We start from the raw sequence: 26,115 nt of genomic DNA on the forward strand, positions 1-26,115 counted from the left end.
TTTCAATTAAAAACTAAAAACTTGCAGGAGAAAAAAACTTTAGGATTCTGTCCCGGCTCAGTCACGCTTTCAGCAGCACGATCGGTTCGTGGTTCCCTCTTGTTTGTTTTCTCCTCAATAGGTTCAACTTTTTTTTCCATGTAGCTTTAACAGGGCTGCAGGCCAGGCCTCCTCTTTTCAGCTGCTATGGAAACTAACCAAAAGAAACCAACTTCTCCACGCAAGGTGGGAGAAAACGAAGCCACTCACCTGTCATGCTCTTTGTCTACTAAGTGGTAGCGGGCTCTGAAGGCCACCAGCCTGGCGTAATAGGCAGGGGCGGGGATAGAGACTGAGCGTGTGCAGCGCACATACGTGTGACACAGCTGGTACGTCAGGATCTGTAACTCGTCTGCTGTAAAGCGGTTATCATCCCATAGGACGTAGTAGTGGGAAGGCCTGCTTGTACCCTGGAAGGAAAGAGAAGATCATAGCGAGGACAATACAATATGGTTCTTCCAGACCTCTGTTACCCAGTATCATCGGTTCTATGCGGTTTACGGAAAATCTAATCTAATGCAGGTATTTATATACAGCAGAATCCAAAACGGGTCCTAAGCTGTAAAAGATGGTACAAACCTTGAGCATTAAAACCAACTCAGGTTATTATAAAGACAATCAATAGTAAGATCTTGAGAATTTTAAAAACAAATTCCTGAAAAAGGTTAAGTTTTTAAATTTCTTCTGGAACTTCACACTTAATATGTAAAGGAAGAGAATTCTACCAATAGGCAGGGAGATAAGACAGAGAAAAGGAAATATCCCCTTTACGTTTAAATTCCCTTGACTGAAGGATAATCTACACTGACGAGTCCCACATAACCCTAATTTAATGGGAAGAACAGTGAAAGACAGGAAAATGATAAAATGAACCTAGTCTGTGCTACACTTTTTTGATTTGCCCCAGGTACAAATAAGTACCTGCATACAATATGTAAGCTGCATTGAGCCTGCCATGAGTGGGAAAGCGTGGGGTACAAATGTAACAAAAAAAAAACAAAAAACAAAACTAAAGTTGTCTTTACAATACACCTTTTTTTTTTTTTTTTTTTTAAGTCCAGGCCTTTCTTTTTAACTTGAATTTTTGTTAGTATACTTTTACGAAACAATCAAAATTTAACATCTCTTACTGTACAAAACCATATTTAAAAAACCTCTATCAATTATTCTAACAGTGAAATTATTGCTAACAGCAATAACTTCAAAATTAACCCCCCTACTAATAGTTTTCTGCATACACTTCTCATGAACCTCTAGAGTATCAAAACACCATTGTAAACAACTCCCAACTTTTTTTTACAATACACCTTTGAGCTCATCCCAAGAACAGATACCAGGGTCAGCTCCACACGATGATGTAAAAGGTGCTGTTAGGTAGAGTAGTCTGAATTTTAATCCATCAAACTAAGCTAACAGGAGGGGCCAGTGTCCACCTAGAATAAACGTTAATATTTGTGACGCGTTTTCAGCTAAAGATGGGACACAAGAGAGGAGGCGCATCGGTCTTCCTAATAAATAAGACATTGCCCAGAACAGCAGAACCTCCACAGCGAAGTCACAGCTGTGAAGCAACATCTGTCTCTGCAGCCCCCCCCCCAAATGTAGCAGCTGCCCGTCTACTCCTCTCCAGGGGTTAACAGGCAAGCCTTTTTTTTCTCCCCCTCCCCTAAAACTTTCAGGTCATTTTTCACTTTGCTCTTTTACTGTTTGAAAAGTGTCCACCAGGACGGGCCTCGCACAGTAATCCCAGCACCAGCACAACTTGAAACAATCCACACAAGAAATAGAGAGAGGTCACCCCCACCCCCAAACTAGAAGCAGGTCACACGAAACACATTCACGATACCCATGCAAAAGCCATACAGGAACCACATCCTTTCCTAAAGGACCACCCAGAATTAAACCTCTGAAGTCACACAAATACTATTACTTGCTGTGTGGTCCGAGGCGTTACCTGGATGCCCGCATGACTGCAAAGGTAGAAATCAAACTCAAAGGGATGGGTGATGTTTGTGTCCACAGTCGTGCCAGCTGGAATGTTTCCGCTTTTTCCGATCTGTATGGAAGCAGAGGTGAAGGGGTTAACACAGCAGCTATAACACCCACACCTTCAGCACAAATTCCTGACAGAACATAGGAAGAGAGGCGTCAACAGGGTTCGGCAGGTGCTGCTGATCTGGTGACTCCATCTCTCAACTCAGGGCATAGAAATACCTGAGGGGTCCAAGATTTGAGGCAGTTCTGCCAAAAGTCCTGACAGAAGCAGAATAGCAAACCATACCAGACATAAAGAAAAGGCCAGAGAATACAAGAAGAATCAGGGAGAAAGGAATGAGTCTCAGGCACGGCAGGAGACTGGAGATTAGCGTGCTACGCACCAGACCATCAATATAATGGAAACGAACGGATGCTTGGTTTCCCTCTGACCGTTCAGACTTCCATTCTGCAGTGAAGTCTGGGCTCAGCTAAGACCGCATGCGATCTTAGTTTATTCTTTCCCTTTATTTATTCCACTGTGTATTCTTTATCCCCACCCTTTCAAAAAAAAGGACGATATTGTATACAAAGCATTATCGTTCATCGGTTTCTTGTGATAGCTCACCCGCTCGTTCCTGTCTGCACAGAACAGCCGTGTGTGGTGGCGCTTCTGTACAACAATGTAGGTTATCCCAGGTTGATAATCCTTCTCCAGTTTAATGCAGGCATCTCTGATCGCTAGCAGCTCATAGTGCAGAATCTAAGGAGTAGGAAAAAAAAAAAAGCACAGGACAAGTTTGGATTCAATCCTACGTTAGTTCATTCCTCTACTGTCTATTTTCACAGCCTGTGGTCTGAAAAATCTTCCACCCTTATTCACTTGTTCAGAACCCTTATTTTATCATCCTCACCTTAATATTCCCTTATCTCTTGTTTGTCCTGTCTGTCCTAATTAGATTGTAAGCTCTGTGGAGCAGGGACTGTCTCTTCATGTTCAAGTGTACAGCGCTGCATACGTCTAGCAGCGCTATAGAAATGATAAGTAGTAGTAATAGTAGTCTTTGGGATTCCGGAATCTTGCTACTCTTTGGGATTCTGCATGGAATCTTGCCACTCTTTGGGATTCTGGAATCTTGCTACTCTTTGTCCTTATCCCTTATTTGTCCTGTTTGTCTGTCCTAATTAGATTGTAAGCTCTGTGGAGCAGGGACTGTCTCTTCATGTTCAAGTGTACAGCGCTGCGTACGTCTAGTAGCGCTATAGAAATGATAATTAGTAGTAGTAGTAGTGCTTGGGATTCCAGAATCTTGATACTCTTTGGGATTCTGCATGGAATCTTGCTACTCTTTGGGATTCCGGAATCTTGCCACTCTTTGGGATTCTGCACAGAATCTTGCTATTCTTTGGGATTCTAGAATCTTGCTACTCTTGGTCCTTATCCCTTATTTGTCCTGTTTGTCTGTCCTGATTAGATTGTAAGCTCTGTGGAGCAGGGACTGTCTCTTCATGTTCAAGTGTACAGCATACGTCTAAGTAGCGCTATAGAAATGATAAGTAGTAGTAGTACATAGTCCTGGCTGTATGTTGGGATGTATTTATCAGATATTTTTATTTCCAGTTTTAAAGAGTTAACACGTTTTTTCAAGTACTGACTTGAGAACTCAGGAACCCCCCCCCCCCCCCCAACCTAGTGCTGCCTCGTACCAACCTGCAGGAGCTGTCCTGCATGAATCCCAGCAGACCGCTGCCTTTTCCCCTGCTCCAAAGAGCTTCCCCTTGCCAGTACCAGTACCAGCACAGCACTGTCTTCCTCCTCATTTGTGGGGGGCTGGCCCATGGATTCTCAGCGTAGCATTGCCCTCCCGGTACTTTCAGCTTAGCACTGTCCTCCAACATACCCTCTTAATGTATGCAGCACCTCTGCAGCAGTCACACACACTACAAACCAGGCTGTACAATCTGTGTTTCTGCACGGACGTCAGCAACCAACCGGAGGGTACAAGAAAAGAAAGCGTAGTAGAGTGGAAAGTAAGGGATGAAAGATGTAAACAAAAAAAAACTATAGAGGCAAGAAGAGAGAGCAATGAGAAGGCAACTGAAAACCAAGAGTTATTATTATTATTATTTATTGCATTTGTATCCCACATTATCCCACCTCTTTGCAGGCTCAATGTGGCTTACAATACATCATGGATAGTGGACATGAGAAGAGGTTAGGCATTTGGAGTTACAGCAGGGTTTGTGTTGGATGGTAATGGAAAGCATAAAAGTAAGAGACAGAAGGCATTGATTTACATTCATGGTGTAAGTGTGAGTTTCACATGACTTGGTCTTTGTGATAAGCCTTGTCGAAGAGATGGGTCTTTAGTAGTTTCCGGAAGTTGGTTAGTTCATGGACCGCTTTTAGGTTACGTGGTAATGCCTTCCAGAGCTGTGCGCTCATATAAGAAAAGGTTGATGCGTGCATTAGTTTGTACTTTAGACCTTTGCAGTTGGGGAAATGAAGATTGAGGAATGTGCGAGAGGATTTTTTTAGCATTCCTGGATGGTAGGTCTATCAAGTCTGACATGTATGCTGGGGCATCGCCATGGATGATTTTATGTACTAGGGTATGTACTTTGAACGTGATGCGCTCTTTGAGTGGGAGCCAGTGTAACTTCTCTCGTAGGGGTTTTGCACTCTCATATTTTGGTTTGCCAAATATGAGTCTGACTGCCGTGTTCTGGGCTGTTTGGAATCTTTTGAGTATTTTCTCCTTGCAGCCAGCGTAGAGTGAGTTGCAGTAATCTAGATGACTGAGGACTAATGATTGAACCAGATTACGGAAGACGGTCCTCGGGAAGAATGGTCTTACTCTTTTAATTTCCACATTGATTGGAACATCTTTTTGGTTGTGTTTTTCGCGTGATTCTCAAGTGTCAGGTGCCGATCAATGGTGACACCAAGAATTTTCAAGGTGTCCGAGATAGGTAGGTTTATCTTTGGTGTGTTGATGGTGGTGAATTTGCTCGTATTGTATTGAGAGGTAAGTACTAGGCATTGGGTTTTTTCTGCATTGAGTTTTAGCTGAAAGGCATCTGCCCAAGAGTGCATGATGTGCAGGCTTTGGTTGATGTCGTTGGAAATTTCTTTTAGGTCTTGATTGACTAGGATGTAGATCGTTACAACATCGGCATAAATGTATGGGTTGAGGTTCTGGTTCACATCTTCAGTTGCCATTGCAGTGGGTAATGATGTTATGGTAGAAACAGAACACTATGGAGATCTATACTCCACCCCCCTCCCCCACCATCACCACCACTTTGCAAAGTTATGCACACAAAGCAGCACAGCCACACACTCCCCAGAAAACATTTAGAGAAGACATTACTGTCCTCCTTCTCACCTGTGGGAGCTGGCCCTCGGGAACCCCATCTCGATAGAAAATGATGCGCGTTGGCTTGAAACGTGTGGACTTGTAGAACTGAATGAGTAGCTCTCTCACCATATAGGAAAGGTCTTCGATAATCTCCTGCCGCGGTCGCTGCACACGCACGGTGGCACAGTAACGGCTGGGGTGAGCGTCCATGCTGCCAACAACCTGCAATGCACCGGGCCCAGAATATAAGGAGGACACATCCCTGGATTTGGAATTAGCTCAGGCCTCTCTCAGTAGTTCAGGTACAGTGCATAATTATTTCCCCATCCCCAAAGGGCTTCTACACGAGGCAATGGAAGATCAATAACCTTATCTTTATTACTGCCACAATAATCATATACCGCAAGCCTGGTGAACCATTCTATGCCATGCATAATAAATTAAAACATACTTAAAATGACTCACAAATCAGCATCATTCAAAACGTAATATTTACCTCAAATGCTTCCTGAAATAAACTTTCAACAACTTTCTACACTTTGTGGGGTTTTTTTTTGTTTTACTTTTTATAGTTGGATCACTGTAGCTTATATGAAATGGGGGGGGGGGGGGGGGGGGGGGAAGTGTCGCTTTTTCAAGTCTCATTTTGAAGTTTATTGTACTGAGAACAGAGAGAAGGCATTCAGGGGTGAGTGAAAGATTCATACCAACAAATATTGTCCCAGCTTCAGCCCCATGACAACAATTAAACTATGACCTCTTTCCTGCTAATGCTCTTTAAAGTCAAATTGATAATCACACTTGGGCAATGCAACGCACACTTAAAAAGGCAGAGGGAATACATTGTGCTGGTGTCCTGTTAAGATGATCATGCTGGGTGGAACATGTTCCTACTTCCACATTTAACAGCACACCCCCCCCCCCCTCCCAAAACCAAGCAGATTTCTAGTTCTTCTTGTGATTTTCCTCCATATCTATAGGACTTGCAAGATATGCTTTGCAAGGACACCACCTGCTGGTGTCTACTGCACAAGCTTTATCAGAATTTTTAAAAGGGGAAATGTTTGTGTAGCTTTCCCTTTGAAAATACAGGTCAAGGACATGGTGGTTAGCTTAGCAGGGTTTTAAAAAAAGGTTTGGACGGCTTCCTAAAGGAAAACTCCATAGACCATTATTAAAATGGACTTGGGGAAAATCCACTGCTTATTTCTGGTATAAGCAGAATAAAATGTTTTGTGCTTTTTGGGGATCTTGTCAGGTATTTGTGACCTGGATTGGCCACTGTTGGAAACAGGATGCTGGGCTTGATGGACCTTTGGTCTGTCCCAGTATGGCAATACTTATGTACAGCATAAGTACTTTAGAACCTCTACTAATGCAGGTGCAAAGCGTGTGTGACAGTATGCACAGATTTAAACAATGCAAATCACTGCACATATAAGTACAAACTGGGAGAGAAAGTCTCCTGTGCACTGGGGTGACTATTTTGAAACCATGTTTTTTAAAAGTGTAAACATGTTTACCCACACAAATTTCAACTTCCACCTTACAATTTTTGTTGAAATCTTTAAAAATGTTCACTATTTAAATGTCTTTTACATATTTACTTGTTCTTATCATTAAATAGCAGACATATGTTACATGTTTACAAGAAATATTTTTCACTTCTTGGACCTTAAGTTAAAGATATTTAAGCAGTGAATATTTTTAAACACTGCAACTAAAATTTTTAGGTCAAGTCAAAAATGTATGTGTGGTTACACTCTTGTTCCACTTTGCCTATACAATTTCTAAACACGTTTTACCCACATAAAATCTTTTGAAAACCGACTCCTCAGTGCTAAAACATGATCTAGTAACTTAAGCCATAATCCTCAGCTGCAGTGAACTGCAAAACAAAATCAGGGGATCTGGGAGCTGAGAGGTATCAATGTTACATCAGAGAAAGCATTACCGCTATGATATAGCTATTTAGTTATCGATACTGTTCTGAAGATCATGAGCTTACAGCAGTGATAGACGGCTTCTTCCCATCTCCTGCAGGCGGATGGGTCACATCTGCTCCCAAGAAGATGACGGGCTGCTGAAAAACAGCAGAGCTGTACGGACAAATCAAAGATAAGTGACCATCCTTGACCCGTAACACAGCGGGCAGTCAATACTAAACACAGAAAAGAGCCAAAAAGGAGACCCACTAACAGTTTGCGTTTTTTTTTCTGATCAATGTTATATAATACACAATCTGTGCTCTCTCTGACCGATTCTATGCACACACACTCTGTAGTCCCTCCAGCCAGGGGCGTAGCCAGACCTCGGCCGGAGGGGGGGTACAGTTTAGCCTGCCGCCGACACCCCCCCCCCCCCCGTCAGCAGGTACCTTTGCTGGCGGGGGTCCCCAACCCCAGCCAGCTAAAGTCTTGTTTAGTGCCGGTCTCCAGCGCGTTCACTGATCTGTTTCTGTGAGTCCTGACATCCTGCACGTGGACACGCAGGACGTCAGGAGTCACAGAAACAGATCAGCAAACATGTTGGAGACCAGCTCTAAAGAAGACTTCAGCTGGCTGGGGTTGGGGACCCCCGCCAGCAAAGGTACCTGTCGGCGGCAGGGGGTCAAAAGTAGAGGGGGCCAGGGCTAAATCTGTGGGGGCCCATGCCCCCGTGGCCCCACCTAGCTACGTCCCTGCCTCCGGCTAGTCCCAAATACATGCTCCAGAGACTGTGCTCTCTCTGGGTGGTCCTACACACTTCTTGCAAAATGGAAAATTCAGTTGATCGGATCGATTATTTGAAAGAAAAATAATCTAAGGTAGCAGAGGGAATCAGGTTTAGGATATTTTCTTGAATGTCTAGCTTTGGAAAGCCTTTTCTAACGACTTTTGCCAAATGCTCACAGTGCCTTGATCCTAGAATGATTTTGGGACATGTTTACAGAGAGGACTAGTTAAAAGGTGTCTTTGATTGGAAAAGAGGCATTTTGTTAGAATGGATTAGAGACGCTCTCCATCTTTCCAGTGGCTTAACCAAATGCATGAAGTCCTCACCTGGAGAGGCCATCAGTGGAGTCTTGGGGGGGGAGAAGAGAAAAAAAAAAGTGTTTTCTTTAAAATATGGTCACCTTATATTAATACACTCACTATGAAAATGCTGGCTACCTTTCTCAATACATTACAGTTAAGATACCTGCCGTCACAATTTTTTATGTGGGTGTTAATAATTGTCTTTATAATTCTGTAGTTGCTGGGATGATAATACTCTTATGTGGAGAGGGGATTTTAGGCAAGTGGAGGCAGGGGTGGGGTTGGGGTTAGAATTTAGCGTTCAGGGTCGGGAGGGATTATAATTTGTCATTGTGCTTCTTTCTGTGGGTATTGTTTCATTATTGAATGTGTGATAGACGGCCAGCAGCGTAGTGAGGGGGCGGTGGGGACAGTCCGCCCGGGGTGCACACTGCGGTGGGGAGGGGGGAGTGCATGGAGCAGCTGTCAGCTCCGCCAGTTCCCTGCTCCCTCTGTTACTTCTTGTTTCGGGGGCAGAGGGAGCAGGGAGCCGACAGCCTCACGGCAGCTCCTAACACCCCAGGGGGGTCTCTTGAGATGGTGTGCCGGGGGGTGGGGGGGAACGCTGCTGAACCCAGAGGGGGAATGACACTGCACCTGGGTAGGGGGGGGTGCACAGCAGCAATCCACCCCGGGTGCAAGCTGACCAAGGAACATCACTGTAGATGGTATGCATGTTTGTTTAAACTCCCTGAGCCCATACACCAGGCCCCCTCCCTGGCCATCTTCAAATCCTTACTCAAAGCCCACCTCTTCAATGTCGCCTTCGGCACCTAACCACTACACCTCTACGCAGGAAATCTAGACTGCCCCAACTTGACATTTCGTCCTTTAGATTGTAAGCTCTTTTAAGCAGGGACTGTCCTTGTTAAACTGTACAGCGCTGCGTAACCCTAGTAGCGCTCTAGAAATGTTAAGTAGTAGTAGTAGTACTTTATCTTTTGTTGACAAAATATATTTCAACATAAAGAATTAGTAACCAGGGCCGATGATTTTCCTGCTTCATATGGGGCTGGTGGGGGGGGGGGGGGGGGGGGAGAAAATATAAAATTTGGTGAAGAGTTACAAGTTTTCACATTGTATTGTGTTTTTTTGCTTGTATACAGATTTCTTTAATTAAAATAAAGATTTAACATAAATTTGGTGAAGCCTCTGACTTGTAGGTTGCTACTTATTCTGAGGGCAGGTGCCGTTTGCCTGCATTTTTGTCTATATGCATATTTGCCTTGTACAATACAATTGTTTGAAACTAAAACAAGAGAATTAGCTAACGGTGCAGAAGGCTCAGATTTGATTTCTAGATCTGGCTGCTTATCTTGAAGTAATACCACTTAGTCCCTGCTGGTTGCCATGCTGACAGGGTAAGTGGTGAGGCTTGCTTCAGCTGTCCGAAGTACAGGGTCTCTCTTAAGCTTCTAAAAATAAACCCATTTCTATCACGTAAGCATCACATACCGCTGGTGAGGTACAAGGATATTGTTGATGCCCCCAAGTTTGACGTTGATCTTGAGGCAGAGGTTGGAGAGAGTTTGAGGGGACGTTTTCACCACGTTCTTGACCTGAACGCACTGTGTGGCCATTCCCAGGAGTGTGTCTCCGACACGCTTCACCTCAGCTGAGAAAAAAGGGAGCAGAACAGAACATTACTCGGAAGCTTCAAAGACAGCCATGTTTCAAGGAAAGAAAACGGACAGGCAAGGATTGCTTGAACTCATTTACTGTGTGCAGAATAAGTAAGGGCGTGTGAATTGTCATAATACATCTGCTATTTTTTTTTTCCTTTTTCAGCTTGCCAGTTTCCTCTTCCTCTAGGCGTGGCAGCACCCCAGAAAACTGACCTCTGTTGTGCTAGGGTGCCAGAAGCGCCATATCACAACCACTCAGGGGCTTTACACTCCGATTTTTTTTACCCAGTCGTCTCAGCAACAGTCCTCAGCTCAAGGGGGGGGATATGGATTCAGTTCACGTCTTTCTCAGTAGCTCAAGATGAGTTACACACAGCTACAGTACATATCCTGTCCCCAGAGAGCTTAGAATATAAGTTTGTACCTGATGCAACAGAGGGTTAAGCGACTTTCCCCAAAGTCACAAGGAGCCACACTGGGATTTCAACCCGGTTTCTCTGGTTCTCAGCCTGCTGCTCTATCCGTTAGGCTACTCCACTATTAGCGCTCCTTCTGCAACCCTGTAATCACAGACCCTAAATCCAGCACAGCGATTGAGTTGTAAACGCTGCCACCCCCCCCCCCCCCCCCCCCGAGGATCCCTAGCCCTGGCCATCTTAGAAGGGAACAGATCTAAGCCAGGAATTAAAATTCAGGTGCTCCAGACGGTAGTGTATAGAGCTGGTCTAATATTTCATTACAATACACAGAAGAAAAACAATAAAAGCATTATTTTAATCTCTCCACTACATAAAAGATAACCAGGACGACACATTAATGGTCATTTGCATAAATAAAATAATAAATTGCATATATACACTTTCCTGAAGAACAGCATCACAGTGCAGGAAGAATAAGTACATAAGTGTTGCCATACTGGGAAAGACCAAAGGTCCATCGAGCCCAGCATCCTGTTTCCAACAGTGGCCAATCCAGGTCACAAATACCTGGCAAGATCCCAAAAATGTACAAAACATTTTATACTGCTTATCCCAGAAATAGTGGATTTTCCCCAAGTCCTTTTAATAACGGTCTATGGACTTTTCCTTTAGGAAGCCGTCCAAACCTTTTTTAAACTCCGCTAATCTAACCGCCTTTACCACATTCTCTGGCAACGAATTCCAGAGTTTAATTACACATTGAGTGAAGAAACATTTTCTCCGATTCATTTTAAATTTACTACATTGTAGCTTCATCGCATGCCCCCTAGTCCTAGTATTTTTGGAAAGCGTGAACAGACGCTTCACATCTACCCGTTCAACTCCACTCATTATTTTATAGACCTCTATCATATCTCCCCTCAGCCGCCTTTTCTCCAAGCTGAAGAGCCCTAGTCGCTTTAGCCTTTCCTCATAGGGAAGTCGTCCCATCACCTTTATCATTTTCGTCGTCCTTCTCTGCACCTTTTCTAATTCCACTATATCTTTTTTTGAGATGCGGCGACCAGAATTGAACACAATATTCGAGGTGCGGTCGCACCATGGAGCGATACAAAGGCATTATAACATCCTCGTTTTTGTTTTCCATTCCTTTCCTAATAATAATTAGCAGATCACTTTATAATGTCCTTCTTGCTCCTTCTAAATATATACAGGACAAAGACGTATGCGTTCACACTCCTATTCCCTTACCATAAACGGGTGTTTTCCCTGGAAGGATCACTATGATGAGCTGAAGCCCTGAGTAGGTGTTCTTCAAGTGCCGGAACATGGGCTCCACGCTGTCTGCACCCTGCGCATATTTACAGAAACACGGCTGGCCCTGGATCGGCATCCCTGCGTCCTTAGAGATCTTACGCAGCTGGTCTGTGAAATTCCTGTGCAATAGATCAACACATCAGCATCTGAAGGGGTTTTCTGCCAATTTTCAGACCTACTGATGCCTAAGCGCAAGAGCGGAGCCTGGGAATTCAATGGAATCAGACGTGTGCGTCTCCATCCCTTTTACTCACTTTAGCACCTCTTCCCGGCACTGCTTCTGAGGGGCAAAGCAAGCGATAGCCCAAACCTTTATTTCAATGCCGTTGTAGAACTGTTTCCCCCGCATGTCCCAGACCCCCTGGTTTGGTGTGGCAATTGCTCGGTTCTGCAGGAAAACAAAATACACCATTTAGTTAATTCATATCCTTCATTTCACTGCAGTGCTGCAAACAGCAGTGTCTGGAGAAATGACAATCACAATTGACTAAAAGCCACTGAAACCATAGGCACCGACTCCATGGGTGCTGTGGGTGCTCCAGCACCCCCAATATTTCGCCCACAGGAAGTTCGTTCCCTCCCTCCCTCCTCCCATTGAGTTCCAGGCCCCCTCCCTCCAAATTTTAAAAGTCATCTATTTTACCTCGTTGGGGTTAGGGCGGCAGCAGCGGTAAAAAGCATTCAGGCTCGGCGCTTAGTTGTTTTCCCTCCTCTCTCTCTCAGCTCTGGTCCTGCCCTCATTTCCTGTTTCCGCAAGGGCGGGACCAGAGCTGAGAGAGAGAGGAAGGAAAACAACTAAGGCACCGAGCCGAGCCTGCATGCTTTTTACCGCTGCTGCCGCCCTAACCCCGATGAGGTAAGATAGATGACTTTTAAAATTCGGAGGGACGACGACCCTGGAACTGGAAGGGAGGGAGGGAGGGGGGGACCCTGGAACTCAAAGGGAGGGGGGGGGAACCCTGGAACTCGAAGGGAGGGGGAGCGAGGGAAAGGAGAGCGAGAGGGGAGGGAGAGGGGCCTGGAACTCGAAGGGAGGTGGAGGAGGGACAAGGGGGGAGAGGGATGGGAGAATGCACCATCTGTAAAAAAAAAAAAAAAAAAATTCAGCACCCCCAATTACTTTGAAAAGTTGGCTCCTATGACTGAAACCCCCAATGAACTATTATTCACTCCTTTTATTTTAGCTGGTAAAATCAATTTCAGTTTAACTATCTCACACTTTAAAGGAGAAAAGTGCCTTTTTAATTCCAAGTTCTTTCCTGTGTGATCTGTGGAAAGCCAGCAGAATGAATCCTGGGTGCTGTGTCCTCCTGCAGCTCTTCCACAGCTTGTACAGAGGGCTCAAAGGGCAGTTGGGTGATAAATGCAGAAGAAGCAAGCCTCAGTTCACGTAAAACAATGTCTATGAAGGGGTGACCTGAAGCTTACACAACAAAGCCAGGACGACACTCCTCGGCTTGCTTACCCGGCCACCATACTGGAGAATTGGAGCAGGAAGAACCCGTCCCGTCACCTCTGTCATGTCGTCTTTCACCTTGATCCCAAACTCTTGGATGTAGGGGTCCAGGTTGTAGCTGGCATTCTTCATCTGCAAACAAAGCAGAAACCATCTCAAGGAACCAAGTATGAACTTCTGCCTTACCAAGGTTCTCCTCTCAAACATTCCTGATTCGTTGGCAGCACTGTCCTGAGAGAGGGGTCTAAGTTCTCATGTAAGCAACTGATGGCCTTTGCTTGCGTACTAAAGTGATGTGCTCTGTTTAACAGCCCATGATTAAGTCTGCTGTCTGCTACCTTTACTCCTGATGGAATTGTGCACAAAAACATTTTTGAAGATTCTGCAAAATTCATTTGTAGTGTTTCGCATAGAATTCTCCATAAGGCCCAAAATCCCTTCCTCAGGCTCCAGCATTCTTATTTCCCTCTCTCACTAACTGCCATTATCGCCCTCTGACAGTGGCGTTCCTAGGGGGGCTGACACCCGGGGCGGATCGCCAATGCGCCTCGCCCCCCTGGGTGCAGCGCCCCCCCCCCCCCCCCGGTGAAAGAACCCCCCCCCCCTCCAGGTGCACACCGCTGGGGGGGGGGGGGGGGGGAGGTGCTGCGCGCCTGCCGGCTCTTCGTTTTCATGCTCCCTCTGCCCCGGAACAGGAAGTAACCTGTTCCGGGGCAAAAGGAGCATGAAAACGAAGAGCCGACAGGCGCGCGGCACCTCCCCAGCAGCGTGCACCCGGGGCGGACCGCCCCCACCTTGGTACACCACTGCCCTCTGAAACCCAAAAGACCCATAATTCCGTCTCTGCCCCCCAAATTCTTCTTCCGCATGCAATACCCCAGCTTCAAATTCCTCCACCTTACCCTCCCCCATGGCACACCCTCAGGTTTGATCTCACACAGAGCAGTGGTACACTCACCCCTTTATGCTGCCCCTCCCCCCATGGTACACTCACCCTTTTCCTAGCCCCTCACTGTACACTAACCTTTGCTCTGGCTCCTTCTCATCTTCAGTCACGGGTGGCAGAAGCAGCAGCAGCTCTGCTCACTCTCGTCCCCTGCCCCGCTGAGCTGCACATCGGGTCACTTCCTTCTCCTGTGCCGGCTTAAACCGGACTAATTATGTGAACCACAGGAGCTAAGCATGGGAGGGAAAGAGTGAGTGAGCAAAGCTGTTGCTGACCGTGCCTGCGCTGAATTCTGCACATCCTGCAGGAGTGGGTGGAGAATTCTGCGTAAATTCTACACTGCGCAGTATTCCCCCCAGGAGTATGCCTTTCAGCCTTTTTGCTAGCACTCACCAGCCTGCTGATCTCCTCCTGCCTGTCTGGGGCAGATCTTGCAGTCGCTTTTATCATGGTGGACGTCTGGTTGTCTGTATTCTACACTGCGCAGTATTCCCCCCAGGAGTATGCCTTTCAGCCTTTTTGCTAGCACTCACCAGCCTGCTGATCTCCTCCTGCCTGTCTGGGGCAGATCTTGCAGTCGCTTTTATCATGGTGGACGTCTGGTTGTCTGTCAGCTTCTTGATACATCGCTGGCCAGCTACAATATTACACACCTAGGAAACGGGGAAGATGAAAAAGTAAACACGGTCTCGCAGTGCTTACTATTAAGCATGCAATTCAAACCATCTCGAGGCTGCATCATATCACTCTACTTAGGATTTTATTTTGCTACTATTTGGGTTTCTGCCAGGTACTTATGACCTGGATTGGTCACTGTTGGAAGCAGGATACTGGACTGGATGGATCATCGGTCTGACCCAGTACCTTATGTTCTAAGTTATTGTTGTTACATAGTCACAATATTTTCCAAATGTACCGAATATATATTCCAAAAGGGAAGCTACTAGCAGACTTCTTTGGACATTAAGAATCACAGTCAAGGATGAAGGCAGGACTGAACCTTGGTCTTCGGCTATCGTAGCTCTCTGCTCAACACTATCCACCTTTCACACATCCCTCCTACCCCAGACATAAAAGGCTTGAAAAATCCCATAGTAAGAACTGAGGGAAGCCTGGGCTTACCTCCAAGGGTAAATAGGTGTGTTTCTGCTCCTGGCCCACCTGGAGGCATGGCAGGTGAGGATACTTCAGCTGCAGGTTGTATTTCTGCTTGAAGTACTGAGCAACCGTACACTCCACTGTCTGTCCACTCTCCAGCTGCAGTGGGAAACTACAGAAAAAAAAAGGGAAATCTGTTAATTGCTGGTAATAAACCAGGTTTAATCAGGGTGGGCCCCTCTATACAACTTTCCCAGAACCCCTCTCTGACCATCTCAGTGGGTCTTAAACCAGTACTGAGACTATGAAGCCGGTTTTAATAGGTAAAACATGACCCAAGGCTGAAGAAATACCTGGACTATACAGGTGGCTTATTACAAGCACAATGAAATTCCCCACCCCACCCAAAATCCAGCAGAGTTGGCTCACGTCTGGTGGCTGGCCGGACGCCGGGTCACGTTGCATACTCTGTACTTCCTCTTCATCTGTCCACAATGGGTCACCTCCACCTTCAGACCTGGAGGATTAAAGAGGGCCATTTCCATTACATATGGGCAGGAAGGAAGTCCTTGTAGAACAGCAGCACTCACAGGAGGAGGAGCCATTATTGCCCACGTGAGCCTGCGCCGGCTCCGAATGCTAATAGCATGCGAATGCATGCTAAACAGGGACATCAATATTCCACCCCAATGCTCAGTGGACAGCGCACCAAGCAAGGGTGCAGCTGCTGCAGCAAACCCTACACCAGCTTAGTTCGGCGCTGGCGTTAGGGTTTGCCAAGGCACTGGGGAGTATTGGGGAGACCCTGCCAGGATTCATTTGCATGATTGCGCTCCCCCCCCCCCCAACACAAAGGGACTGGAGGTACAGTGGACCTCTAGACTTCCTGAAACCACCCGACACAAAGGGGAAGGAGGTACGGAGGACCTCCAGACCCCCCTGCGACACAAGGGTCTTCATCCCTGACCCTCCCCCCAAGCCCCCCTTAGTTGTACCCAACCTCCTACCCCAGCCTGGTCTAGTACCTCCTGTAAACCTCTCCCTCATACCTGGAAGCAAAAGGGGGGAGTAAGCACTCCTTCCTCCTGTTTCCATGAAGGGGGGTTGGGGAGGGGACACTAGACCAGTGGGCTAGGGAGGGAGGGTGCAACTAAGGGGTGCCAGAGGTCCAGTCTCTTGTGTTGAAGGGGTCTGGAGGACTACCAAACCTCTAGCCCCTGTTCGGGTTGGATTGACAGGTCCGGGCTTTTTTTTTTTTTTTTTGACAACTTGGACACGTCAAACAATTTCTGTGGGAGGACTGTGTCTTCGGCGCATGCCCTGGCACAACACTGCCACAGAAGTACCCTGATGATTAAAGCTAATAGCGCGCATAAATCTGCACGCTATTAGCACAGGGGTCATTATTTCCCCGCGCCGTTCTGGCGCTAATTTTACAGCAATGTTTGGAACAGCACGGGGAACTTGATCATTGGCCCTTCAGACCTCCAGAGTTCATTTTCAAAGGTAGGCAAGAGCATAAGGGAACCTTCCCCGGCAGTCTTAGTCAATTATGCATGTGTGTTGAAACTGATTTTGGAGGGGGGGGGGGGGGGGTTGACTTAGGAATAATGCCGGAAAGTACTTTTTCACGGAGAGTGTGGTGGATGCCTGGAAATGGGCGATGGTGGAGATGAAAACAGTACTGGGCCTTCAAGGCTGGGTCAACAGGAGTATTTTATTAAAAAATGACCCGACACGGGCCGTGTTTCGGCGTTCAGTAACGCCTGCCTCAGGGGTCAGAGTTTAGTTGTAAATTTATACAAGATGTATAAATGTCCAATGCCTCTGAGAATAAAATTTAAAAAAAAACATCTGAGCCAAGCTGTCCTGTCGAGAAGGACAGCCACGGTCAACTCCTGTGTTAGCCGTTCCTTTGATGAAAACAAAGTTGACCGTGGCTGTCCTTCTCGACAGGACAGCTTGGCTCAGATGTTTTTTTTTTTATTTTATTCTCAGAGGCATTGGACATTTATACATCTTGTATAATTTACAACTAAACTCTGACCCCTGAGGCAGGCGTTAATGCCGAAACATGGCCCGTGTCGGGTCATTTTTTAATAAAATACTCCTGTTGACCCAGCCTTGAAGGCCCAGTGTTGTTTTTTTTTTTGTGTGTATACCCCTCTCTGTTTGTTTTGGAGATGAAAACAGTAACAGAATTCCACAGAGTGGAGGAGTGGCCTAGTGGTTAGGGTGGTGGACTTTGGTCCTGGGGAACTGAGGAACTGAGTTCGATTCCCACTTCAGGCACAGGCAGCTCCTTGTGACTCTGGGCAAGTCACTTAACCCTCCATTGCCCCATGTAAGCCGCATTGAGCCTGCCACGAGTGGGAAAGCGCGGGGTACAAATGTAACAAAAATAAAATAGATACTATTGGAGATTCTACATGGAATGTTGCTACTATTGGAGATTCTACATGGAATGTTGCTATTCCACTAGCAACATTCCATGTAGAAGGCTGCGCAGGCGTCTGTTTCTGTGAGTCTGACGTTCTGCACGTACAGAAGCAGAAGCCTGCGCGGCCACATTGGTGATCTGCAAGGGCCGACTTCTACATGGAATGTTGCTAGTGGAATAGCAACATTCCATGTAGAATCTCAAATAGTAGCAACAGTGGAGGAGTGGCCTAGTGGTTAGGGTGGTGGACTTTGGTCCTGGGGAACTGGGTTCGATTCCCACTGCAGGCACAGGCAGCTCCTTGTGACTCTGGGCAAGTCACTTAACCCTCCATTGCCCCAGGTACAAATAAGTACCTGCATATAATATGTAAGCCGCACTGAACCTGCTATGAGTGGGAAAGCGCGGGGTACAAATGTAACAAAAATAAAATAAAAAATTAATGGGATAAACACAAAGGATTCCTATACAGAAAGCGAACAGAATCCAAACAAAACTTAGTGGTACTTAAGCAGTACCTCCAGTAATTTGGAAATAAGGCCAGTGCCAGGCAGATTTCTACGTTTTTTTTTTCCCCCCAGTAGGGTTACCATATTTGCAGAGACAAAATAAAAAAATAAAAATGGTTGCTACCTTTGATAAAGAAATATTTAATCATAGGAAATGTGTAAATGGCTTTTAGTTGATGAACACACATCAGTAACTGACTTACAGTTCAGCAGTAGACAATCTACTTTTCAAAAACTTCCCGATTTGAGTTGGACAGAGTCTGAGCCCAAATGAACTTATCAGAAGAGCAGATATCCCTCAACAATTTTGGCTGGCTTCTGAGATACACGTGAAAGTCTTTGCTTGACATATGATTTTATATTTATTATTTATAACCCGTCCTTATCCAGGGTCAGGTACAATATATCCACATAAAAACACATAATAAAAAACATCAACATTACAGAAACAAAATACATTTTGTAGCACACCTTAGGTCATCAACAGGAACAAGAATGTCCAAAGCACAGCCCTTATACTTTTACTATCAATGGCATAAATACTTAAGAAGGAAAGAAGGAAAGGGAGGGGTGGAAAGATTTGGGGGGGTGGGGGGGAACTGGATGATAGAAGTTTTAGGTTCATTAATACATGACAGAATTATTTGTTATTAGATTTATATAGATTGAGATAGAATTGTCTACCATGTGATCTCATCAATAACAATCGTTGAAATATTAAAAGTTAAACATAGAGCACGGTAAAAGAAAAAAAAAGGGGGGGGGGGATAAAAGTTATATAAAAATTTGATGACTGTACGTAATGCTGTATTCTTGAAGTGTTGCTCCACTGAGTTCTGTAAAATTGTATTGACGCTGCTATGTTAAGGTGGATTTGTACCTTTTTTTTTTTTTTTTTGTTACATTTGTTCCCTGCGCTCTTTCCCACTCATGGCAGGCTCAATGCGGCTTACATGGGGCAATGGAGGGTTAAGTGACTTGCCCAGAGTCACAAGGAGCTGCCTGTGCCTGAAGTGGGAATCAAACTCAGTTCCTCAGTTCCCCAGGACCAGAGTCCACCACCCTAACCACTAGGCCACTCCTCCACTGTTGCTACTATTTGAGATTGAAGTTGGTCCTTGCAGATCACCAATGTGGCCGCGCAGGCTTCTGCTTCTGTACGTGCAGAACGTCAGACTCACAGAAACAGACGCCTGCGCAGCCTTCTACATGGAATGTTGCTAGTGGAATAGCAACATTCCATGTAGAATCTCCAATAGTATCTATTTTATTTTTGTTACATTTGTACCCCGCGCTTTCCCACTCATGGCAGGCTCAATGCGGCTTACATGGGGCAATGGAGGGTTAAGCGACTTGCCCAGAGTCACAAGGAGCTGCCTGTGCCTGAAGTGGGAATGGAACTCAGTTCCCCAGGACCAAAGTCCACCACCCTAACCACTAGGCCACTCCTCCACTGTTGCTACTGTTTGAGATTCTACATGGAATGTTGCTATTCCACTAGCAACATTCCATGTAGAAGTCGGCCCTTGCAGATCACCAATGTGGCCGCGCAGGCTTCTGCTTCTGTACGTGCAGAACGTCAGACTCACAGAAACAGACGCCTGCGCAGCCTTCTACATGGAATGTTGCTAGTGGAATAGCAACATTCCATGTAGAATCTCCAATAGTATCTATTTTATTTTTGTTACATTTGTACCCTGCGCTTTCCCACTCATGGCAGGCTCAATGCGGCTTACATGGGGCAATGGAGGGTTAAGTGACTTGCCCAGAGTCACAAGGAGCTGCCTGTGCTGGGAATCGAACTCAGTTCCTCAGTTCCCCAGGGCCAAAGTCCACCACCCTAACCACTAGGCCACTCCTATTGTCAACAATAAAAATCGTTGAAACGTACTATCAATGGCATAAAAAGCCAGACATCATCAGGTGCACCTTTAAACGACGCTTAAAAGCGACCAAATTTGTCTCTCATTGCAATCCCGCTGGCAGCCAGTTCCATTCAGAGGGGCCCAGCAACAGAGAAAGTCCCTCTTCTAGTTATTTCCTTCAGAGCAGGCAGAATCAAATTTCCAGCATTCATTGACCGCAACTGTCTCTGTGGAACATAATGCTGGATAGCATTCTTTAAATACAAAGCAGAATCACGAAAGAAAACGTGATGAAATAAGCAGCAGTTTAAATTTCAACCTGAATGCAACCGGCAGCCATCTCAACTGCTTTAAGCAAGCTGAAATACGATCATATTTCAGCAAACCAAACACCAAGATGCACTGCAGAATTCTGCACAATTTCAAGGAAGGAATGAACCTAAACAGCAGGTACCTCGAAAAATACAATGTTAGAATAGTCGAGGCCAGATAACACAATGGCCTCCACCACCCTCACAAAATCCACAGCCAGAAGCAAGCGATACAACCTACTCAAAAGATGCAATTTAAAAAAATGAGATTCAAATCAGGTGCAAAGAGACCCCCTTGGATTTCTACCTCAACAACACAGGCTCCCATGATAACAATAAGTGCACAGAAGGAAAAAAAAAAAAAACAACTTAATTTCTTTAACAAGCTAAGAAAACAGAAATACAAAAAGAAGTGAGAGCCTGAAAGGGATCACCACACCTTCCACCTGCTGGAGACTGAGGATACTGAATCTTTCTATTCATGGCAAGGGCTCTTATTGGTTATTATTATTATTTATTGCATTTGTATTCCACATTTTCCCACCTATTTGCAGGCTCAATGTGGCTTACATTTGCCGTAGTGGCAATTGCCATTTCCGGACTACAGAGTTGCACATGGTTTTACATTCAAGTGCTCTCCTTGACGAGTCAGACTTCTCAGTCTCCACATGCTGGAAGACCGTCACAACCCATCAGTCACTCGTTGGGCCAGTCCGCAGGGACACTTTAAGGAAACTGGATTTATTCAGATACATTTAGGTGATAAAAAAAATGAGGGTTTCATTATGAGTGCAAGTGTGTGTTTATTTAGTACATGTCCCTAGAATGCATCTTGCTTGTACAATACAAAAGCAAGCATGCATTTTCAAGTGACTACAAATCACTGATAAACTTTAAAAATTTACACCATAATGTGAGACTAGTAGCCAATATTTTTCAAGCATCTTCTAGTTTATCTGAATTTCACTTTGGTGTAAAAAGAAATGCCTCTCGCACAGTAGGTTAGGCTCTGCAGGGTGGGAGCGCACATGCCCCCCCCTCCCCCCATCATGCTGCTTTCATTTACCTTTGATTTCCTTGGTAAAGCGCACCCTCTGCGAGTCAGTGAGAGGTTTCGGCTGCTCATCTATGTTTCGGATATCAAGTACCTCGCACATGAACTCAATGACCGGTTGAGCTTTGTAGAAGGCTGTGGCTGAGACTGCAATGAAAAGGAGAGAGGCGTTAAACGTTTGTACTAATGCTATATACTAGACAGTAAAAACTCCAGATCCAAGACACTTCCAAACTCATCATCAGAAAATAAGACGGAAGTGACTAGTCTACATGGGATGTACAGAGAAGATAATCACGAGAATTCAGACTTTACTGAATACAACAGCTCACCTGATTTTCAAAAGTACCAAAATTTGGGAGGTCAACTCCATTGCTAGTACAACTACACTGGGTACCAACGAGTGCACGCTGTGGTGTTTAAACTGCATTCCTTGCTTTTTAAATTTTGCGTGGGTGAGCTCCTCATTATACGGTGTCTCTGATCCATCTGTCTCCTAGGAATTCTAACCCTGAGTCTAGAGAGTGTTCGTTTTGATCAACGGTAGCTCATCTGCGTAGAAACAGGGCACCAGGTCTTCAGAGCACTGTTTGCTTGTAGTTTTTAGTGTGCCTTGGACTCTGGTCATCACAGACGGGCCGAACATACGACAGGTGACAAGCCCTTATCGGCACCTTTTGCAGAGAGAACACTGAAACTGCTTCTCAGTTCACAATGGCTCAAACTCTGAAAATACTGTATTATATTTTGTGCAGAATTTAGTAACCATAAAGCCTATTTATTAGAATTTAGGTTTATATTTTGCAAACCGCCTCAGACTAAGCAGTTGGCGGTATTAAAACTAAAAATGTTCCCTTTGAACCTTAAATGAGGTGAAGCATGCAGCACTTCAGAAAGGCTCCTCCTGCAAATCATTCCTAGGTGATGATTGCCACTGCCTCTGTGAAGTGGACCCCGGGACCAACCCTAGACAACGATAGCTGACAATGATAAGTACTTGACAGCCCAAATCAAGCTCTAAGAAGGTCCTCGCTAGACCCAGCATAACATATTGTCCTTGACGACGGACAAATTCCAATAAGCTTAACTGGGCCTGCCAGAGAGTGGAAGATGTGGTAGAGCAATGGAAGCTGGATAATGCTACCTCCATACGGAAGAAGCAATACAGTGACCACCTAGGAAACAGCACGGTCAGAGCACAACTGAGATCTTCCAGATGGTTTGTATGTCTGCAGCTTCTTAGGCCTAGCTTTATTAAAACACTTGTATCCCACACTAGTCTAATGAGTTCAAGTGTGGCTTACAAAATACATAAATAGGCAACCCCAGGAAATTAACAAACACTAATAAGAATATCACAGCTTCCTATATAACAATAGTAGAGGAGTGTGGTAGCCGTGTTAGTCCACTCTTAAGGTTATCAATAGAAATCAAACAAAATAAAACATGGAAAAGAAAATAAGATGATACCTTTTTTATTTACCCATCCTGTTAGAATATCAATGATATGCTTTGATGTCCCCATGCATACTTCCTACCCACCCCCCTCCTCCCACCCTGTCAGACTGTCATAGTAATGCTTGAATGTTTTCACTTTGCTAGCACATTTGCTTATTTCCGATCTGAGGAAGAAGGGCAACCTTCGAAAGCTAATCAAGAAATGTATTAAGTTATGTCCAATAAAAAAGGTATCATCTTATTTTCTTTTCCATGTTTTATTTTGTTTGATTTCTATAGATTCTACATGGAATGTTGCTATTCCACTAGCAACATTCCATGTAGAAGTCGGCCCTTGTAGATCACCAATGTGGCCGCGCAGGCTTCTGCGAGTCTGACATCCTGCACGTACGTGCAGGACGTCAGACTCACAGAAACAGAAGCCTGCGCAGGAATGTTGCTAGTGGAATAGCAACATTCCATGTAGAATGTCCAATAGTAGCAACATTCTATGTAGAATCTCCAATAGTATCTATTTTACTGTCATAGTAATGCTTGAATGTTTTCACTTATATACACTGTCAGCTAGCACATTTGCTTATTTCCGATCTGAGGAAGAAGGGCAACCTTCGAAAGCTAATCAAGAAATGTATTAAGTTATGTCCAATAAAAAAGGTATCATCTTATTTTCTTTTCCATGTTTATTTTGTTTGATTTCTATAGATTCTACATGGAATGTTGCTATTCCACTAGCAACATTCCATGTAGAAGTTGGCCCTTGTAGATCACCAATGTGGCCGCGCAGGCCGCGCAGGCTTCTGCTTCTGTGAGTCTGACGTCCTGCACGTACGTACGTGCAGGACATCAGACTCACAGAAACAGAAGCCTGCGCAGCCTTCTACATGGAATGTTGCTAGTGGAATAGCAACATTCCATGTAGAATGTCCAATAGTAGCAACATTCCATGTAGAATCTCCAATAGTATCTATTTTACTGTCATACTAATGCTTGAATGTTTTCACTTATATACACTGTCAGCTACCACATTTGCTTATTTCCGATCTGAGGAAGAAGGGCAACCTTCGAAAGCTAATCAAGAAATGTATTAAGTTATGTCCAATAAAAAAGGTATCATCTTATTTTCTTTTCCATGTTTTATTTTGTTTGATTTCTATAGATTCTACATGGAATGTTGCTATTCCACTAGCAACATTCCATGTAGAAGTCGGCCCTTGTAGATCACCAATGTGGCCGCGCAGGCTTCTGCGAGTCTGACATCCTGCACGTACGTGCAGGACGTCAGACTCACAGAAACAGAAGCCTGCGCAGGAATGTTGCTAGTGGAATAGCAACATTCCATGTAGAATGTCCAATAGTAGCAACATTCTATGTAGAATCTCCAATAGTATCTATTTTACTGTCATAGTAATGCTTGAATGTTTTCACTTATATACACTGTCAGCTAGCACATTTGCTTATTTCCGATCTGAGGAAGAAGGGCAACCTTCGAAAGCTAATCAAGAAATGTATTAAGTTATGTCCAATAAAAAAGGTATCATCTTATTTTCTTTTCCATGTTTTATTTTGTTTGATTTCTATAGATTCTACATGGAATGTTGCTATTCCACTAGCAACATTCCATGTAGAAGTTGGCCCTTGTAGATCACCAATGTGGCCGCGCAGGCCGCGCAGGCTTCTGCTTCTGTGAGTCTGACGTCCTGCACGTACGTACGTGCAGGACGTCAGACTCACAGAAACAGAAGCCTGCGCAGCCTTCTACATGGAATGTTGCTAGTGGAATAGCAACATTCCATGTAGAATGTCCAATAGTAGCAACATTCCATGTAGAATGTCCAATAGTATCTATTTTACTGTCATAGTAATGCTTGAATGTTTTCACTTATATACACTGTCAGCTAGCACATTTGCTTATTTCCGATCTGAGGAAGAAGGGCAACCTTCGAAAGCTAATCAAGAAATGTATTAAGTTATGTCCAATAAAAAAGGTATCATCTTATTTTCTTTTCCATGTTTTATTTTGTTTGATTTCTATAGATTCTACATGGAATGTTGCTATTCCACTAGCAACATTCCATGTAGAAGTCGGCCCTTGTAGATCACCAATGTGGCCGCGCAGGCTTCTGCTTCTGTGAGTCTGACGTCCTGCACGTACGTGCAGGACGTCAGACTCACAGAAACAGAAGCCTGCGCAGGAATGTTGCTAGTGGAATAGCAACATTCCATGTAGAATGTCCAATAGTAGCAACATTCTATGTAGAATCTCCAATAGTATCTATTTTACTGTCATAGTAATGCTTGAATGTTTTCACTTATATACACTGTCAGCTAGCACATTTGCTTATTTCCGATCTGAGGAAGAAGGGCAACCTTCGAAAGCTAATCAAAAAATGTATTAAGTTATGTCCAATAAAAAAGGTATCATCTTATTTTCTTTTCTATGTTTTATTTTGTTTGATTTCTATTGATAACCTATATAACAATATAATTTTTGGGGGAAAAAAAAGTCTTTAGTGCCTTATGAAATTTAGTATAACTCATTTCACATCTAAATTTCTTTTGAGCAGCAAGGTCCACCAAGACACTGATAACGCAATACCACTTTATTTCTCATTCCGAATATGAATTCTCTATACTTGACTGCTTAATCTACTCTGTCACTTATGAACTTTAATGCAATACCACTTTGTATTTCTCATTCCGGGAATGGCGTTCGCCATTACGGAATAATGTAAGCCACATTGAGCCTGCAAATAGGTGGGAAAATGTGGGATACAAATGCAATAAATAAAGTAAATAAGTAAATAAGAGAACAGCCCAGCATGAATAAAAATCTACAAGAAGATGTTTCTAGTAAATAAAAAAAAAAAAAAAAAAAGATTACTCATATAACCAGAAGCATATATCCATAAAAAAATACGAAAAATGAAGGTGCAAAATTTAAAAATGATACGTGGCTCAACAGGTCACCAATGCAGTTTTAAGTATAAGGGTGTAATATGCTCATAACTTTAAAAATCAGTCGCTGCTGTATTTAACAAGGTCTTGAGCTCCTTCACTATTGACTTCTTACAGCCCAGATAAAAGATATTACAATAAATTGATATGAGCCAATATCACAGTCCGCACAATTAATCTGAAAGTGTTTTGATCAAAATTAGATCTAACACATCCGAGCTTCCACGGCAG

At 44.4% G+C, this 26,115-nt stretch overlaps 1 protein-coding gene across 1 annotated transcript in view; it reads right to left on the bottom strand.

Annotated features, from left to right (window-relative positions):
- Positions 1 to 245: 245 nt before the first annotated feature.
- LOC115481170 (protein argonaute-1) overlaps positions 246 to 26,115 on the bottom strand; it is a 48,606-nt gene continuing 22,736 nt past the window's right edge. Inside the window, exons 6-18 of the mRNA XM_030220220.1 lie at positions 21,484 to 21,618; positions 15,722 to 15,809; positions 15,317 to 15,464; positions 14,728 to 14,847; positions 13,258 to 13,380; positions 12,047 to 12,180; positions 11,727 to 11,911; positions 9,887 to 10,046; positions 7,384 to 7,474; positions 5,403 to 5,597; positions 2,642 to 2,776; positions 1,994 to 2,095; positions 246 to 449 (exon numbers count right to left, since the gene is read on the bottom strand). Of these exons, the coding sequence (XP_030076080.1) occupies positions 246 to 449; positions 1,994 to 2,095; positions 2,642 to 2,776; positions 5,403 to 5,597; positions 7,384 to 7,474; positions 9,887 to 10,046; positions 11,727 to 11,911; positions 12,047 to 12,180; positions 13,258 to 13,380; positions 14,728 to 14,847; positions 15,317 to 15,464; positions 15,722 to 15,809; positions 21,484 to 21,618 (1,820 nt within the window). The remainder of the gene's footprint in view (positions 450 to 1,993; positions 2,096 to 2,641; positions 2,777 to 5,402; positions 5,598 to 7,383; positions 7,475 to 9,886; positions 10,047 to 11,726; positions 11,912 to 12,046; positions 12,181 to 13,257; positions 13,381 to 14,727; positions 14,848 to 15,316; positions 15,465 to 15,721; positions 15,810 to 21,483; positions 21,619 to 26,115) is intronic.

The sequence above is a fragment of the Microcaecilia unicolor genome, chromosome 11 (assembly GCF_901765095.1).
Source record: "Microcaecilia unicolor chromosome 11, aMicUni1.1, whole genome shotgun sequence".
In the NCBI taxonomy this organism is placed as follows: domain Eukaryota; kingdom Metazoa; phylum Chordata; class Amphibia; order Gymnophiona; family Siphonopidae; genus Microcaecilia; species Microcaecilia unicolor.